At 37.2% G+C, this 17830-nt stretch overlaps 1 protein-coding gene across 2 annotated transcripts in view; it reads left to right on the plus strand.

The window, feature by feature from the left end:
• UST (uronyl 2-sulfotransferase) overlaps positions 1–17830 on the plus strand; it is a 263875-nt gene that overhangs the window by 146048 nt on the left and 99997 nt on the right. The window contains exon 3 of one of the 2 annotated variants that reach the window (XM_019746947.2): positions 11468–11623. The exons of the other annotated variant lie outside the window; for it this stretch is intronic. Within the exon in view, the coding sequence (XP_019602506.1) occupies positions 11468–11623 (156 nt within the window). The remainder of the gene's footprint in view (positions 1–11467; positions 11624–17830) is intronic. 2 annotated transcript variants of the gene reach the window in all.

Raw genomic sequence — 17830 nt, forward strand, 5'->3', positions numbered from 1 at the left:
TCTGTATCTGTCTCTCTTACTCCCCTTTCTGCAGCTGAGGAATGGAGTTTTCATGAATGGATGTTTGCAGAATCAAGAACAATAGGGTCTTTGAGTACTTTGGTATAGCAGACCCTCTTGGTTGCTTACTCCACATCCATTTCCCCAGAGTTTCCCCTTCTTTAGCAAAAATCTGACTTTGCTCAAGGTAATCCCACCCCCAGTTCAAGGGTGAATCCTGAGTAATTTAAGTTTATAATAGTTGTGTCGTTTTCTTTGCTAATGGTTAGTTGACATGTGAGCTGGTAGCTTAGATCTGGCCGGGAAAACATGAGAGAAAATTTTCTCATCCCTTAAAAGAAGGTAAGATGTTCAGATCTTAAAGGAAACACACAAAAAGATAGTCTCTCCTTCCCCTGGACTTTGTCATTCTGCATGGAATGGCTGGATTATAGCAGCTGTCATGCAGCATGAGGAAAGCTAGTCTGAGGATAATACTGACATACTAGGACAGCAGAGCAAGATGAAAGAAAAATATAGAATGAATCCCAAAATCACTATAGCTAAAGACTTCTGTTTTGAATGAGAATATATTTTCCTATTATTTATTTATTTGTAAGAATATATTTTCCTTATTGTTTGAACTGGGTTGGGCTTTCTGTGACCTACAGACATCCTTATTGATATATGGAGATATGACATTAAGCAATCATGGAAATTCTTTAGCCATGTTTAAGCCACTTGTTCTCAGATGCTGCAGCTCCTCAATTTTCCTGCCCTGTCTTTCTAAGCACAGTGGGCATGAGCGGCCACGTTAGCCCTGAGAGTTAATGAATTTTGCATGGTATGTTTTCCTTGAATACACATATTACACATGCAACACACACACTCATGAATGTAAAAAAAAGCCAAGAAGCCAACTCTCCTTAGCCAAATAAAGCACGAAGTGCTAGTTCTTTTTTGATTCAAACCGAGAAGGATTAGGTAGGTGTACTTTGGCAAAGGGAGAGTGACTGAATTGAGGCTACACATTTTCTAGAGATCCAAGGCCATGCTTTCTCTGTGAAACTTCCCTGAGTCCTCCAGAGCAAGTTCATTACCTCTTCTTCCTGTTCTCATTCTACTGTATTCATATCTTTAGTGGGGCACTTGTCACAGAGTATCATAGCAAGCGGTGCCAGTGTTTGATTCCCTTGTGAGACCGTGAGTTCATACAGGTGAGGGGACATGTCATACCCTTTGTCATATTCACTCATTTAATAACTATTTATTGAGTATCTGCTATGTGCCAGGCATTGAGTTGGGTGCTGAAGGTACAATAGTAAGGAAAAGCAAATGTGCTCCTCCAGTCATGGCATTTAGAGTCTAGTCAGAGGCAGACACTCATACCATCACAATAATCAGTCAATTTATTGCTGATAACTAAGTAGCACTCAGAAAGAGCTCAGTAATTAGCAGTTGAATTCAGTCACAGAATTTTCCAAATTCAACATAGTCTCCTATCCTCCCAGAGGTTCATATTGTAGGGGAAAGGCTCCCAGAAACAGGTGAGGTCCAGCCCAGTGTGCAAGCTCTTTTCAAGCCTCTGCTTGCAGTGTGCTTACTAATGTCTCCTTGGCCAGTCACATGGCCAGGCCCAGGGTCCATGTGTAAGGAGGTTACAGTCTGCCTGGATATAGGGAGCTGGGATTGGTTGGGGGTCTTTACTGTATCAATCCGCCACACTATTTTAAAGTGTGGGTTATGTTATAAAAACCTTAAACGCAGCCAAGGAATTTAAACAATGATCATCTGAATCTAAGAATAAGTTTCTTGATGCAAATTCACACTCAAACTGAAATTTTATTCAGAGATTTTCAATGGAAAATGATTATGTGGTTCACAATGAACAGTGTATCTAACCCTTTGGTCTTAATATGTTTATATAGTGCTTTGATGAGAGAGGCGTATAGGCAACCAAACGTGGCTATTCCCCCAGCCTTTGTACTATTTACAGGGGGGGCAGTCTTCTCCTGTGAAGTTTATAATGAGAATAATTGACTTTTTTCCCTACCAACATCCAGAAGAGACAGTTCTAAATTGCATGGTTGGCCAATGCCAGCAATACCTGCTGTAAATTATGAAACTTATGATCGCTAATCAACACTTCTCCTCTATTGCATTATAATAAGTCAGTTTTTAGATTGGGCTCAGAGTGTAAATTCCTAGCTAAAAAAATAGGATAAATATTTTAAAAAAATAAAGCTTAACTTTAAGCAGATTCTCAAATCTTTAAAGTCTATATAAAATATCTATGCATTTTACTTGGAGATGTGTCTGATTAAGAGAAAATGTGTTATAGATATGAATGAAGAGTTAATCTAAATGTGTGGGTCTGGTGGAAAGCTTATCTACACAAAGACATCTGCATAATTCCATATTCTGGTCCAAAAGTTAATGTAAAAAGTCAATTGAATTGATTAATACTAAAAATGGAACAATTCCAGATCTAGAACTAATTTGAAGACCGTGAATTCTCTGTTCTAACGGGGAAATCGGTGACTCTCATTTTCAGAGTTTTGTTTAATAAGGATTTTTGGATCACTGAATACATAGCATATAAGAAAGTACCAGAAATGACTGGAATTTGTCCAGATGTACTACGACAATGTTACTTACAGTGCCTTTGAGCTCAATAAAACATGCAAGGCATATACACATAAAGATGAGTGTTAAATAAGAGTGTCAAGACCATATTGGATTTCCCTATTTCTTGTTAACTATAAAAGCCACGGAGAGGGTTTAAAGGGCTCTTAAGAGTGGAGGGAGGTTCCATGTACAAGTGCAATAGGGCTATCAAGACCAAGTCCTGTGTAAATACTTTGGAATATTCCTTCAGTGTGGTTTAGCCTCTAAAACTTTTGCATCCTCCCCATTCTGCTCATTTACATACATGTGGCATGTGGACTTCATTTCTCTTTTCTGTCAAACATATGAGTATTCCATGAACTCAGTTTTCTATGGAATAACCCTAGGTTTGAATTTTAGAAATTGTAATGTGCTGTAGTAATATGATACCCAGATTACGGACTTCTTGTGTCATTTGTACACTGACCAGAGAAAGAAACATAAATAATGTTGCAGAATTAAAAGTGAATCTGCCTTTTCTTAGTGTGCGTATTTTCTTTTTTTTTTCTCTTCTTCTTTTTTTAATGTGCATTTTCTTCACATTTGTCATTTTGAAGTTTGAAAGTATTCATCTTCCTGTCCATGGAACTAATAGCATTCACCCAAGGTCACCTGAAATTTGAGTTTTTAATCAAACCAGGAGTCATATTCTTCTGAAGAATACTTTAAAGTTCAACTATGATAGTTTAATCATCACGTCCAAAAATCATTTCTGGCTTCTTGTGAAAATTGCTTTTTTGCACGAGGATTCTGTTTCAGCATGCAGGGTATTACATTCCTGGGAACAGCATAATGATGTTGTACATGATGGAGATAAGGACATTAGCTAGACCAGCGTGGAATGAATATTTAGACGTGCAGGATGCCGTTCAGATAACCCCCAAACATCTGTAAGTCTTATGTGGCCCTGTCTTAATTAACATCATGCAATGTGAACAGGAAGGAGCCTTGAAATCATCAAGTTCAGTACCCCCGATTTACACTTGAAACTTTGGCCCAGAGAAGTCGTTCAAGGTCACTTATTCAATGTCATTCAACTAGTTTGGACAAGAGGAAAGCCAGAGTTTCGTGACTTTCAGTCCAGGGAACTTTCTCCACTTCCCTATACTTTTTCTTATGTAAGATAACAAATAAGAGTGTTTCAATATATGAGTGTAAAAAATTGATAGGCTTTCCTTATAGTTTCAGGAGACAACCAAAGATAAGTGATAGATATGATAGCAAAACCAGATGATAAATGACAGCATTGATTCTAAAACAACGTTTAATAGTATTTTCATCCCAACAATCTATCTATTTAATGGACAGATAGGTATCTTTTAATTATCCACTGTGCACATGCGAGATAGACCCAGTCTATTAGAGGAATAAAACAGATGGATTTGTAAAGGATTTATAGATTTGTCTTTTGGTATATAACATTAAACATGGGCCTGTTTCAAGCAGGAGCAGACAAAAAGAAGAAAGCATAATGTTCAGATTTGGCAAGGCTGTTGGGAGAAAATGGGTTATGAATAATGAGAAGATACAGGATGTCAATTGACGAATGACAATGAGGAAAAATAGAGTTCTTTATCAGGTCCTATATGTTTCCTCTTCTAGAATGGAGGAAATGAGCCCAGGTGTTTGGAGAGTTGATGGTGTTTAGAAAATAGAGATGAATCTGCCACAAGACCTAGAATGGCTTGATGGGCAGAAGCCGAGAGAATCACTGCTGAGTTCTAGAAGGTGTTGCAGGAAGGCTGAGCTCTGTACAGCCTCTGGTATTTGGTGGTGGTCATATAAAAAACAGAGAGGTTGAAGTGATTAAAACTGTGGAAAGGAGGAGACACATAATAGGAGCATAAAGGTAGATTTATTACAGGACAAGCCCAAACAAGAGTGGGACACGTACAGAAATGTGCCAGAGGTTCCAAAACAGAACAGTGAACTTACATGGAGCTGAAATCCAGGTCATCAGCACAAATTACTGGACCTTTCTTTTTTCCTATTTCTTTAATGAATGTATTTGGCAAGGGAAAATGTTAAAGTCTAATTTTAATTTTTAAGGCATTTCCAGGTTATATTTTGATAACAATTAGATTAAAATTAATTATGTAATAGCCTCAGAAGAGAGCATCATATATTGGGTTACAATTCCGCCCTCTCCTTTTACTGATGGGGAAGCTGCGGCTCAAAGGTGTGACGTGACTGGCTCCTAACACCAGTGTCCGAGGAAACTCGAAAATAAGGATTCACTGAATGGATCTGAACTGCTGTTCAAAGTCCTATAGACAGAAAGTAGCAGAACTGTCCCTGAGTTCAAGCCTCACAAAGCCCTGATAGTGATTCACTGCTGCCCCCCACCACCCATCCCCAATTTACAGGTGCTATACATTCACAAAGGGCAATTTTATTTATCAAAGAAAATCATTTCATCTGTAGCATATTATTAGTCCTAAGGGGCTAATGCTTTGATAGTGTTTGATATACATTTCAGCTACCCTATACATTCAGTTAACCAGCACACATGTTCTCTAGTCATCCTAGGTGAGTAGACATCTACTATAGTGTGAGCATATTTGTCAGGTTAATCATGACTTTTAACTATGGATGGGAGGCCATCGGCACTCTAAGGAAACCCAAGGAAGACCAGACAGTGCCTTTCATCCAGAGTCCCTTCCAGTATCATCTAGGCAAACCTCTCCTCGACCTTACTCCCTCATGAGGCTGCGTGGAACCACTCAGCAGCTTAACATGGAAAGCCAGTGGTCCTTTACAGTAGTGGTTTCTTGAAATGGACCTATTGGTAGCAGATCCCCAGGGGAGCTCTTTAGAGCCAGACTCCTAACCCTCATCCTAGACTTTCTGTTTTAGTTCATGTTAGAGTGGGGCCCAGAAATCTCAAGTTTTTGAAGTTCCATAGGTAATCCGACTATACAGACATCAGGGAACCACAGCTTGTAACATACTATATTAAATATCATTTTGCAAAGACTTATAAGGAGGATGGATGTTAATTCTTGCAACAACACCAGTCTCCAGAGAGTCCTGTAATCGTAGGCTATGAAAGTCTTGGTCCAGACCAACTTTGCTTTTTACCTAGAAAATGTTTTTCCCCCTCCCCATTTTGAACCTGGAATAAGCTATTGAAACTGTGGACGTCATCTGGTGTTAGTTCCTGTTGTGCTCAGGATTTTGGAAATACTTCTGTTTATTTGGCATGTTCCCTGTCAGGCCCCAGGGATTTGTGGCATGTGTAGAACTTACAAGACAGGCAACATAAAAAATATATAATTCATAGAGGGAAATATTTTGGAGCTCCCTTCACTTTTACAAATTGCCGTTAAAATGGCAACCACAGACATAATATTCATATCACCATAGTTGTCAAGAATGAGCAATCATTTGGGGAGGGAGATGAGGATGAGGGCTTTGGTGTATACTCTTTACTCTTATCCAGTGAAAGAGTAACTATTTGTGTGCAAATGATAATAGAACGGTTTAAGTTGAGATGTAGTTTTCTGCTTGACAGTGGCAAATATCTATTGAAGAAAATGGGGATTTTTGAGGTTGATCTAAGAGGTCTTTAAAAGTCCCTTCACAGTCATTAAGTTTATCATTGGAGGATATTTGCTTATCTTGGTAGACATTTCAAGTGTATTTAGGATTTCATAAACATTTTACTATGACTTACTGCTTCCTATTTTTTCCTTTCCTAGTGCTTCACAATATCTGAGGCAACTGTGACCAACTATGATAGACTGGGGAAGGAGTGAAGGGAAAACTATATCCTCTTCTTCTCCCATTAGCTGCATTAGCAATCTGGGCTTACATAAGCTTCTAAAATACATCCTCAGGAATGAGAAAGAAAGGCTAAATTGACTCCTATTAATTCCACCTGAGCATTCCAGGACTTGGGGAATGGATGAGTAATGGCCGACGATACTGGTTGTGATAGCTGACGGCTGAAAAATAGCAGTTAATGAGGTTGGACACATTCAAGACATAACTAAAGGAAATACTATCTCTGGTGCAGAAGTCAAAGCAAAAATCATTTTCATCCTTTGATGTTATAGTATATTAGATATAGTGTCTTCTGGAGAACTGCGAACTGGGCTTCAGCTATTATGTTTCACTTTTTAGCTTTGTGACCTTGAAAGCTTTGTGACCTTGAAAATGCCAAATGATCTCTCTGGACATCAGTTTACTCATCTAAGAATACTCCTAATATATCTCTCACAGAGTACTTGAGAGGGTGAAAAGACAATGTAAAAGAAAGCTCTAGCCAAGTCAAATACAAATTGGGCTGGGGATGGGGTGATAGAGGGTGGTAGTGTGGGGGTGGGGTGATGGAGGATGTTGGTGTGGGGGTGGGGAGGGGATTGGAATGGATGGATTATTCTAAATTGCTCTAGACCTCAAACTCTGTTGTTCTATGAATCTATGATCTGTAGGGACGAGAGGGTCATACAGAGGAGTCACTTAGGTGCTATTAATAATGCTTAAATTATTTGATAATTTAAATTCCTAGAGCAATGCTCAGCTAGAGTATTGATTTAGTAATGTTAACAAGGATGAAAAGGGTTTACATGGCACAAAGCCTCGGACAGGGTCAGGGTCAGCCCACCATAAATATTAGTCCCTTTTTCCACCATCGTTCCAGAAAGTACACTTCAAATAAAAGATGACAATTTTTAAAGCACACCTTCAGGAGCAAATCTATCGTTCTACCAAAAGCAGAAATGAATCAACTTGTTGCTGTTGTTAATTTTAACACTTGATCTAACATCAACACATTGATTTGGCCTCCCTAAATTTGCTAATTTCTAGGGTATTCCATAAGATTCTATTGGAAAGTGATTTGAAAGCCCCACCGTAAATTTGAGAGCCGTTTGTTTGTGATGGTGTGCTCTGTATCTTCAAAAGCCACAAGACTGATTCCAGAAACTCTATGTTCATACTCTGCAGCTGTATGTCAGTGTTTAAAGAAATGGTAAAAATGGAGTCACAGGGGGAATGTTAAACTCTCCTTTCTTTTCACATATTATTGTAGATAGAACTTCAGGAATGATGTGGGGATTTTTGTTTTTATGTAAGGTTGTTTGCACATAACAAGTATTTATAATCATTATTTGGTGCTTCCCACAATACTAGTGAAAGAATTATTATGAACATATTTTTAAAATCTAACCAATAACCTAAAATTAAATAACATCTTTAACTATTAACAAAAAGGAGTAAATAGATGCTAAGCCTCCTATTGTATTGATTACCCAAGAAATTCAGGAGAAAAATAAGTGTTTTCACCTGTGGTTTCTAAATAAGGGCCTCAAGTCTTCATTTAAATATTCTAAGATATACCTGCATTCTTGGAATAAACTATATAATATGTGGTAACTCACATCTTCTAGGTCATCAATTCAGTCATAACAAATTCTCCTGTGCTGTTCTGTGTTGCACTAGAAGACAGGGAAAAATGCATTCACCCCAATTCTTGAGCAGTTTATTTCTCCAAAGAAATTAAAATTTGTGCTTATGTTGGCAGTTCTGTCACAACCATAGTCCATCCTGGTTATTATGGAAAGTCCGACTTACAAACACTGCTAATATCAGTATATTAATCACCAAGTCTAGTTCTACCTCCTTGGGTCGTGATCTCATAACTAAGAACGGAATGATTTATCCGATTACCTGAACTTATGCAATCATTGCCAGAGAACAGAATTTTTGAGTCCTCACTGATGGAACCATAAGTAAAATGACCTATTATGACTATCTTTTTACCTTGATGGCTTTTCTTAGCACTCAGTCAGAAGGATCAGCTGTATTTGAAGATTCTCCTGGTCTCACATTTCAGCAGAATCATTGTGTTAATAATATAGGTAAACAGTACGTTAAATACCTCAAACTGCCAAGGACCAATCAATGTCTATTGAGGCTATACATACAAGGCATATTCCAGGCACTGTGAACACACCTAATAGAAGATACTGGCCCTAAAGAAACAAGGTTTTGCTCATAAAACAAACAAACAAACAAAAAAAACCTGATAGAATTAAATCAAAATGGTACATGACTGGTTTCTAAGTGAGTGACATAGATATTATGTTTTACTTTAATGACAATTAGCCTTTAAGCTCCAAATTTATGAAATGCTACTCTGCATACAAAATAGTTCAGGAAAATAACTAAACCTATAATTACAGGACAAAATTTCAAATTATATACCATAGGCAAGTTTGGGGTATATTTATGTTTATGTTATACTATATTCTTTAGCTTTGGGCCTTTTTATAGCCTTCTGTTATTAATATGTGCTGAATGAAGGAATCTTTTGATGATCAAAAAGATTCCTTTTGTCAGTTCTTGCTCAAGGCTGAGAGATCAAAATGGAAATAATATCTTAACTGAGGTTATAAATATTTAATCAGATGCTTTTCATAGTGGCTCCTTAGTCTATCAAGATCGTTATAATAGAGCAATTAGAAAAGAAAAAAATTAAAAAGCATCCATATTGGAAAAGAAAAATATAAAACTTTTTCTGTTTGCAGATGACAAAATCATGTATATAGAAAATCCTGAAAAATGCACACCCCCCAAAAAAAATTATTAGTGCTAATAAATGAGTTCAACAAGATTGCAGGATACAAGATCAATATAGAAAAATCAAGTATATTTCTCAATCTAATGACCACTCAATCCAAAATGAAATTAAGATGACAACTCCATTTATAATAGCATCAAAAAGAATAAAAGGAATGTAAGACTTGTATACCGAAAACTGCAAAATATCAACAAAACAAATTAAAAGAGAACTAAGTAAGTAGAAAGACATCCGGTATTCATGGATTGGAAGACTTAATATTATTAAGATGGCAGTAGTGCCCAGGTTGATCTACAGATTCAACACAATCCCTTTCAAATTATCAACTGCCTTAAAAAATTTATATATCAACTGTCTTTTTTGCAGAAATTAGTAAGTTGATCCCAAAATTCATATGGAAATGCAAGGGATCCAGAATAGCCAAAATAATCTCGAAAAAGAAGAACAAAGTTGGAGGGACTCATTCTTCCAGATTCAAAACTTATGACAAAGCAATAGTAATCAAAACTCGGTGGTACTGACGTAAGGATGAACATATAAATCAATGCAATACGTAGAATTGAGAGTACAGACATAAACCCATACATGCGTGGTTAGTGGATTTTCACTGAGGGTACCAAACAGCTACAAGGAGAAAGAATAATCTTTTCAATAAATGGTGCTGAGAAAAATGGATATTCACATGCGAAAGAATGAAATTAAATCACTAGCTCACACAATACACAAAATTAACTCAAATGAATCAAAGACCTAAATGTTAGCACTAAAACTATAAAACTCTTATGAGAAATCATAAGTGTGTATCTTTAGACCTTGGATTAGGCGACGGTTTCTTATATATGGCACCAAAAGCACAAGCAAACCAAAGAAAAATTAGATAAACTAGACTCCATCAAAATTCAAAACCTTTCATACCTCAAAGGACACTATCAAAATAGTGAAAAGACGATTCATAGAATGAGAAAAATATTTGCAGATCACATATTAGTAAATCCAAAATAAATATAGACTTCTTAAAACTCAACAAAAACAGCCAAATTTTAAAATGGGAAAAAGGATTTGAGTAGACATTTCTCTAAAGTAAATATACAAATGGCCAATAAGCACATGAAATATACTCAACACCATTAGTCATCAGGGAAATACACATCAAAACCATGATGAGATATCACTTCACACCCATTAGGACGGCCATGACTAACAACAAAAAAAGTGTTGTCAAGGAGAAATTGGAACTCTCATACATTGCTAATGGAAATATAAAATGGTACAGCTGTATTAAAAACAGTTTTGCAGTTCTTCAAAAAATTAAACCATATAATTCAACAATTTCACTCCTAGGATATACTCAAGGTGAATTCAAAATGGATGTTCACACAAAAACTTATACACAAATGTTTGTAGCATCATTATTCCTAGTAGCCAAAAAGTAAAAACAATTGAAATGTCCATCAACTGATAAATATATAAACAAAATGTGACGTATCCATACAATGTAATATTATTCAGCCATATAAAGGAGTGAAGTATTGATTCATACTACACATTGATGAACCTTGAAAACATTATGTTAAGTGAAAGAAGCCAGACACAAAAAGCCACATATTTTATGATTCCTTTTATAGGAGATGTCTAGAATGATATAGGCAAAACCATAAAAGCAGAAAGTAGATAAATGGTTTCAAGAGACCAAAGTAGTGAGGGAAATGAAAAGTGATTGCTAATAGGTACACAGTTTCTTTCGGGGTGATGAAAATGTTCTAGAATTAGTGCTGATGGTTCACAACTTTGTGAATAGAATAAACCACCAAATTGTACACTTTAAAGGATGAATTTTATTGTATATAAATTATGTCTCAACTTTTAAAATTACTGTTTTTCCTTCAGCACTCTACAGGTATAAAGCATAATATAACTTACAAAAGAATACTATCATTAAAGCACATAATTATATATTTTATTACTAAGGTAAAAAAAAGTTCCATGATCAATTTTATAGATGGCATGAAATTTTACCAGTTTTAAGGATCAGTGCGGAGAGCAAGGTAACAAACCCAGCATTTCTCTTAAGTTACACTATGAAGATAAATATGAGTTCATCACTTCCGTTCTCTCATTAACTTCGCTGGATCCTCCTCATTTAGGTTGATTGTGTATTTATTGTTCTGAAATTGAGGGAAGAATCCTAAGTATTTTAACCCAAAGTCTCATACGTGCTCTCTCGTTCTTTCCCAGGTGCTACCTTTCCCGAGCCAGGTGGTATATAACAGAGTAGGCAAGTGTGGGAGTCGTACTGTGGTCTTGCTTCTGAGAATCTTGTCGGAGAAGCACGGATTTAATTTGGTCACGTCAGACATTCACAACAAAACCAGACTTACTAAAAATGAACAAGTAAGTTGTCTTTGACCATGGTTAACTTGTACTTTGCTTCAGTTCATTTGTGTAATTAGTGGGTACATTATAGGACATCCTTCAAACCCCTAACAAATGAATACCAGAGTTGCAATTTCCTACTGTATTTTTGCCAGAGTGTGGGAGGAAATTTAAGTTAGTTCTTCTGATGGAAGTCTTTAAACCAGGAAGTTAACGTAAAGGGATTATTAAGACCAGTGAAGGACAGCGTACACTCTATTTAGCTAAAATTAGCAATGCATACATCTCAAATAGTTACACCACTGAGCTATAAATAATGCTGACATCCTGACAGCAAAAAATAAGAAAACTTATTTTTAATATTTCTTCCTCTGAGTTTTCTCACATTATCCTAAGTCTTTGTGGTTATGATAAAGAGAAAACCCTCTTGCCCGGGGATCTGACAGAAAAACCTCTTGGGCCGGGAATCTGACAGGTTGGTGGAGAGGCAAGAGCTTCCTATTATAGAAAGCTCAAGGGACCTTGAGCTTCCAACGTAGCATTTGGCATAGTCAATGGTAGCAAAAGAATTACCCCACTTCCCAGGAACAATTCTGCCGTAATACAGTTTGAGCCATATAAGTGGACATGCTGGTGGTACGGTAGGGGTGCAATACTCTGCCAGGAAGCTATGCAGACAGATTCTACTTTGTAAGCTTATACAAAATTAGGGTCAACAGTCTCCGCTGAGGTGCTTTGCTAATGTAGAAAAGTTAGGCCTAGTGCTCTCAAGGTCATTTTACAGGGTCAAGTTTGTCAGCTTGGTCTCATAAAGTTGCTTCTGTCCCCTTGGATACTTAAGATGGATGAGTAGCCACCAGTATAAGTCAGGGTTGTCCAGAGAACAGAATGAGTAGGATGGAGATACCTACCAATTGATTAATCGATCAATAGATATAAAAGGAGATTTATTATGAGACATTGGGAGGCTGAGATTCCCCATGATCTGCCATCTGCAAGCTGGAGGCCCGGGGAAGCCACTGGTGTAACTGAGTCCAAAGGTCTATGAACCAACGGAGCCAATGATGTAAACCCCAGTCTAAGTAACATAAGATGAGATGCCCCAGCTTAAGCAGCGAGGCAGGAAAAAAGGGCATATTCCTTCTTTCTCTGCATTTTGTTCTATTCAGACCTTCAAGAGATTGAGCGATGCCCCCCGACATAGGGAGGGCAATCTGCTTTACTGAGTCCACTGATTCAAATGCTCATCTCATCCGGAAACACCCTCACAGACACACCCAGAAATGACTGGGACTCTGCACACCCCGGGGCCAGTCAAGCTGACATATAAAATTAACGACTACACCACCCAATGAGTATGTAAGTTTGAGAAATAAACAAGGCACATGATTTACTATCAGAGTGACACCATAATTATGTGAATTTTCACCCATGTCCGTGTCCACTTCTTGGTGGCATAATCCTTACTTTTGAGGCATTCAAACCCTCACAAACAAAGGGAATTTCCATTAACCTTTCTTTCTCTTCTACTATGGGGGCCAGTGAGACTGTTTTAAGACAATAACATAGCCAAGGGTACTTTGCCGTAAGCCAGTATTGTAGTGTCTTCCACAATGTAGAGATCAAAATGCCCATTCCTTTGAAAACTTCCACTGAAGAGTCTCCGAGTATCAAGTCTAAATAGTCACTAGCAATGAATGAAATACATTCTGAGATTACCCTGGTAGGTTCTGGGGTAGGCTCTCGATAGAAGAGCTTATGTTTGGTAACCTTTAAGGATATCACATTTTACGAGTAACTTAATAGTGACAGGTTCCCTGACTTCCACACCTGATTGAAGGGCTAGTATGATTAGGCTGGTTAGGCCCTTTTCACTACCAGAAAGACTGACTATAAATAAATAGCCCATGTTATTGCAAATTTGTTGTAATTATTAAATTTGGTTTCTCTTTGAGTCTTCGGGCCTGCTCATCAGATTATACTTAAATATTCCTATGTGTGGAAACCATGCTCCGTTCTCAGGAGCCCTCATCAAACACACTGGCTCAATTTTAGGACTAAAAGAGTACAAACAACCCCAAGGGCACAAGGTAACTAAAATATTAGACACTGAGATATTCAGGAATGCCCGAGAAGAGAGAAAGCACAAAATATAATATTTAAGTGTACTGTGGGATTTCGCACAAATAAACCCCCTTTGTTTCCTAGAAGGAACAATCATGAGAAAGGGAAGAGTTTAGATTAAAAGTTAACAATGATTTACTGACGGTGTGTAAACTGTTAAATCAAGTAAGGGTTAAAGACAAAGTCATCTTTGTCCTCTAAAATACAGGTTAGCTCTCATCTGTTTGGAATGATTGACTTGTCTGGAAGCCAGGGAGTAGACTAGACAATCCTTGAAGGTTCTTTCCAGCCCTGTGATTCTGTGATATATTTATACTACTTCTAGCATAATCCGTGTATATTGTAGTTGAAACATTTCTGATTCCTGTGGTCAGTGTAACCTAGAATATATTTCATTAGTTAGTTATTCCAGATTCTTATTAAATTATATGGCAAATTTTAAAAACTCAAGGGAAAGATACGGTAGAAAAAACAAACAAACAATTTTGACGTAATAACAAACAACAGTGACAGTGACAGTTGCCTCTGCAGCTAGCTGACCGGGCTGTGACATGCAGAAAGAACCAGGAAACGTCATGACAAGAAACCAAGTTTGAAGTAGTTCAAGAATGTTTAAAGAAACTCTTTTTCTTATTATATGTATCATTTTACTAAAGTTTCAAAGTGCATAAAACAAATGGAGAAAAAAATATTATTTTAACCTAATATATTCAAGAAATAATTTGTGGTATGAATAGCTCCTCTTCTTGGTAATTTATTAAAGGAAAGGAGGGCAGTGATTTAGGAGAAGAGTTAAAATTTTAAAGTCAGTAGTTCTCAACATTAAACCGTAGAACTCTGAAAATGTGTTCCCATGGAAACATTGTTCTCTAGAGTTAATAACAATTCTACTTCAGGTGCAATATGAGTTAAACAGGCTCCTGTGGGCTGGCTCAGGTTTCTATCCACCATGTAGAACATTTATTTTATGAGAAAATGTGTTCTGAGTTCCAAACTACTGACTTGACTTACAAATGAACTTTGGAATAGTATCCACTTATAAGACTTGAATTATCTATACCATTCTATACCATTTCATTCATATACAATAGCACCTCTCTGGCTAGAGTCAAATTCACAATACCGTATTTCCCCGAAAATAAGACCGGGTCTTATATTAATTTTTGCTCCAAAAGACTCATTAGGGCATATTTTCAGGGGATGTCTTATTTTTTCATGTATAACAATTCTACATTTATTCAAATACAGTCATGTCATATTCTTCTGGAACATTGTCATAACGTACTGAATGCATTCATCTGGCTGACGATCTTAACTGGGGCTTATTTCGGGGTAGGTCTTATTTTCGGGGAAGCATGGTACATGTCTCACTGGAGGGTAGTTGTCGTCTTTCTCCCTCTCTCTCACTCTCTCCCCCTCTCTCCTCCCTCCCTCCTAAATTTAAAAAATCTATTTAACAGAATAAGTCACTGAAGGGATTATTAAAAAGAAAAGGGAACATGAAGACACCAAATGTTAGAATGCCTATAAAAATCCCATTACATCTGCCCTTATGGAAATAGAAATATGTTTGAAGTTTATATTTTAGAAAACTCTGCCTCAACAGAAAAACATGGACAGCTGCTGCAGGCCAAATGCTGGACCTTTGCAGGGCATGTAATGCAAACCCGTGATGACATCATCTGATTTATACTCTAAAACCAAATTTAAATTTCTTGGGCTAGCTTTGTTAATCTCTTGGAAAATGGAGACTGCATATAATTTGAAAGATACAGAATGATTTTCCAGAAAACATGGGGTGTGATTTCCAAAGGATTCATAACCATCCTTGTGAACGGTCTAATGCTACATTTCAGGACACTACTATCAAGATAATAAAGGTCAAAGTGTCACAGGCATATGACAGACATAGAATTCAAAATTATTTCATGCTTGTTAGACAAGGGCAAAATTGTTGGCACAGGGGTTTAAAAGATGGAGAAAGCAGATACTTTTACTATCTTTTATTTATATTGAAACTACTGAGGATCACAAATTGGAAACAGTATCTACTCCACGCTACCCTGTTTCCCCGAAAATAAGACCTAGCCGGACAATCAGTTCTAACAGGTCTTTTGGAGCAAAAATTAATATAAGACCTGGTATTATATTATATTATATTATATTATATTATATTATATTATATTATATTATATTATGTAGACCCGGTCTGATCATAAAATAAGACTGGGTCCTATATTAATTTTTGCTCCAAAAGATACATTAGAGCTGACTGTCCAGCTAGGTCTTATTTTCAGGGAGACACGGTAATTGTTTTATTTTATTATTTCACTTAACTCTCTTGGACCTAAAACCATACCAGAGAGTGGGTATGATTCCCTACTTCATGGATGAGAAAACTAAGACAACCAGATTGTCACTTTCCAAATAAAATAGAATGACTGACTATCTGTGACACCTGGACTTGAACTTAGGCCCTTCTGAATCCCAGAGCCATTCTTCTGATGCTGTGGTTGTCTGTTCTGGCTGCACAGCAGGATCTCCAGCAGAGCCTTTTAACACTGTAGTTGCAATGGTTCTTCTGAAGTTTCTAAGGTACAGTCCAAAAAACTTTTTTTTTTAAATAATAAAATGCCACAGGAAATTCTACAGTGCAGACAGAGTTGAGAATCCCTGTCAAAACTATTGCATCAGCTTTGCCCTAAGCATGTTTCTGAGAATCCTAGTCCCCTAAGACACTGGGGGGAAAAAATCATAATTAAATAAATTTGGGAAATGTTGGCCCTTTGTCCCCTTCTAGGAGACTAACAATTATTCACATTTTAAAGACTGTAAATTCTTTCAATTAAAAACAAAATTAAAAATCTGTTTACCTGGCTTTCACCTAGTGTTTCCCAGTCTTCGTTGGCCAGGGAACTCTTTATGAGTGTTTGTAGCTCTCCTGTGCATCCCTGAGAACTCCAATTCAGTTTGGGAAATGCTGGCCATCACATCTGCTGTGTGACTCTTTTCACCAGCTATTCAGATTATCAAAATCTTGAAAAGTATGCCAAGGAGGTGGAGAGAGAGACCCTATGCCCGTGTACTCTACATGGCCATAGCCTCTTGGTCAAAACCAGAATTCTTTTACAATGTTTTAAACTTCCCTTTTCCATTGTTCTCCCCAATTCTGCAAGTTCCAAGTCTGGCTGTGGCTAAAAAAGAAAACTCACCTAAAGAAACTGTTGGATTTGGAAAAGATCTAGAGGGCACAGGAATTCCTCCTAGGCTTTCCTAAGGCAGGGTCAGCTGGCCTCAGTTCAAAGGAAAAGGTTCACTCATTCATTTTGAAGCAGGTCTCTCCATTGTTTCTTCATTTTGATGACCATTCACTGGGGACCTACTATTGATGCTATATATTGAGCACCAGACAGCACACATGTTATTGCGTGTTATTTCTAATCCTGTAATCAACATTATTAGGAAAGTATTATCTTATTTCTAATCCTGTAATCAACATTATTAGGAAAGTATTGTCACCCCATTTTATAAGAAGGAACACGTATTCATGAAGAATGTGGGAGAATAAGGCTTGAAGGTGAACTTGTGTCAAATCCTGGAGAACTCTGAATACAAGGCTGAGGAATTAGAATGTTATTCGGTGGGCATCAAAACCATGATGGGCATCAAAATCTTCATGGGAGCTTTTCACAACACAATTCTAGGTCCTATTATAAAATACTGAGTTAGACTCTTAATGGTAGAGCCTAGGTATTTGTATCTTTGGGGGGAAAAAGCTGTCCAGGGGATCCCCACACACAATTCTAGTGAAGAATCATTGCCTAAAAGGGTCTAATTATTAGAAAGTTTTCCTTGTATTAAAACAAATCTTCCACTAAGCAAGAAAAATTCCTCTTTTGCCTGAGACTCCCTCAAACCTCTGAAGACGTCATGTGTCACCTGAAGTTTTATTGAGTGGTGTGTCCTCAGGAGCCTGCACATTTGTCCCAGGAACCTTACCTTTGCTTGAGATCTTTTGGAAAAGTTTCCTTAGAATGACACTCAGAGTTTCCTGACTTTAGAATAGGAGGGACAGTGTCCATAGGCATCAGAGTTGTTCTG

This window comes from Rhinolophus sinicus, linkage group LG05, assembly GCF_036562045.2.
Source record: "Rhinolophus sinicus isolate RSC01 linkage group LG05, ASM3656204v1, whole genome shotgun sequence".
NCBI classification, from domain to species: Eukaryota; Metazoa; Chordata; class Mammalia; order Chiroptera; family Rhinolophidae; genus Rhinolophus; species Rhinolophus sinicus.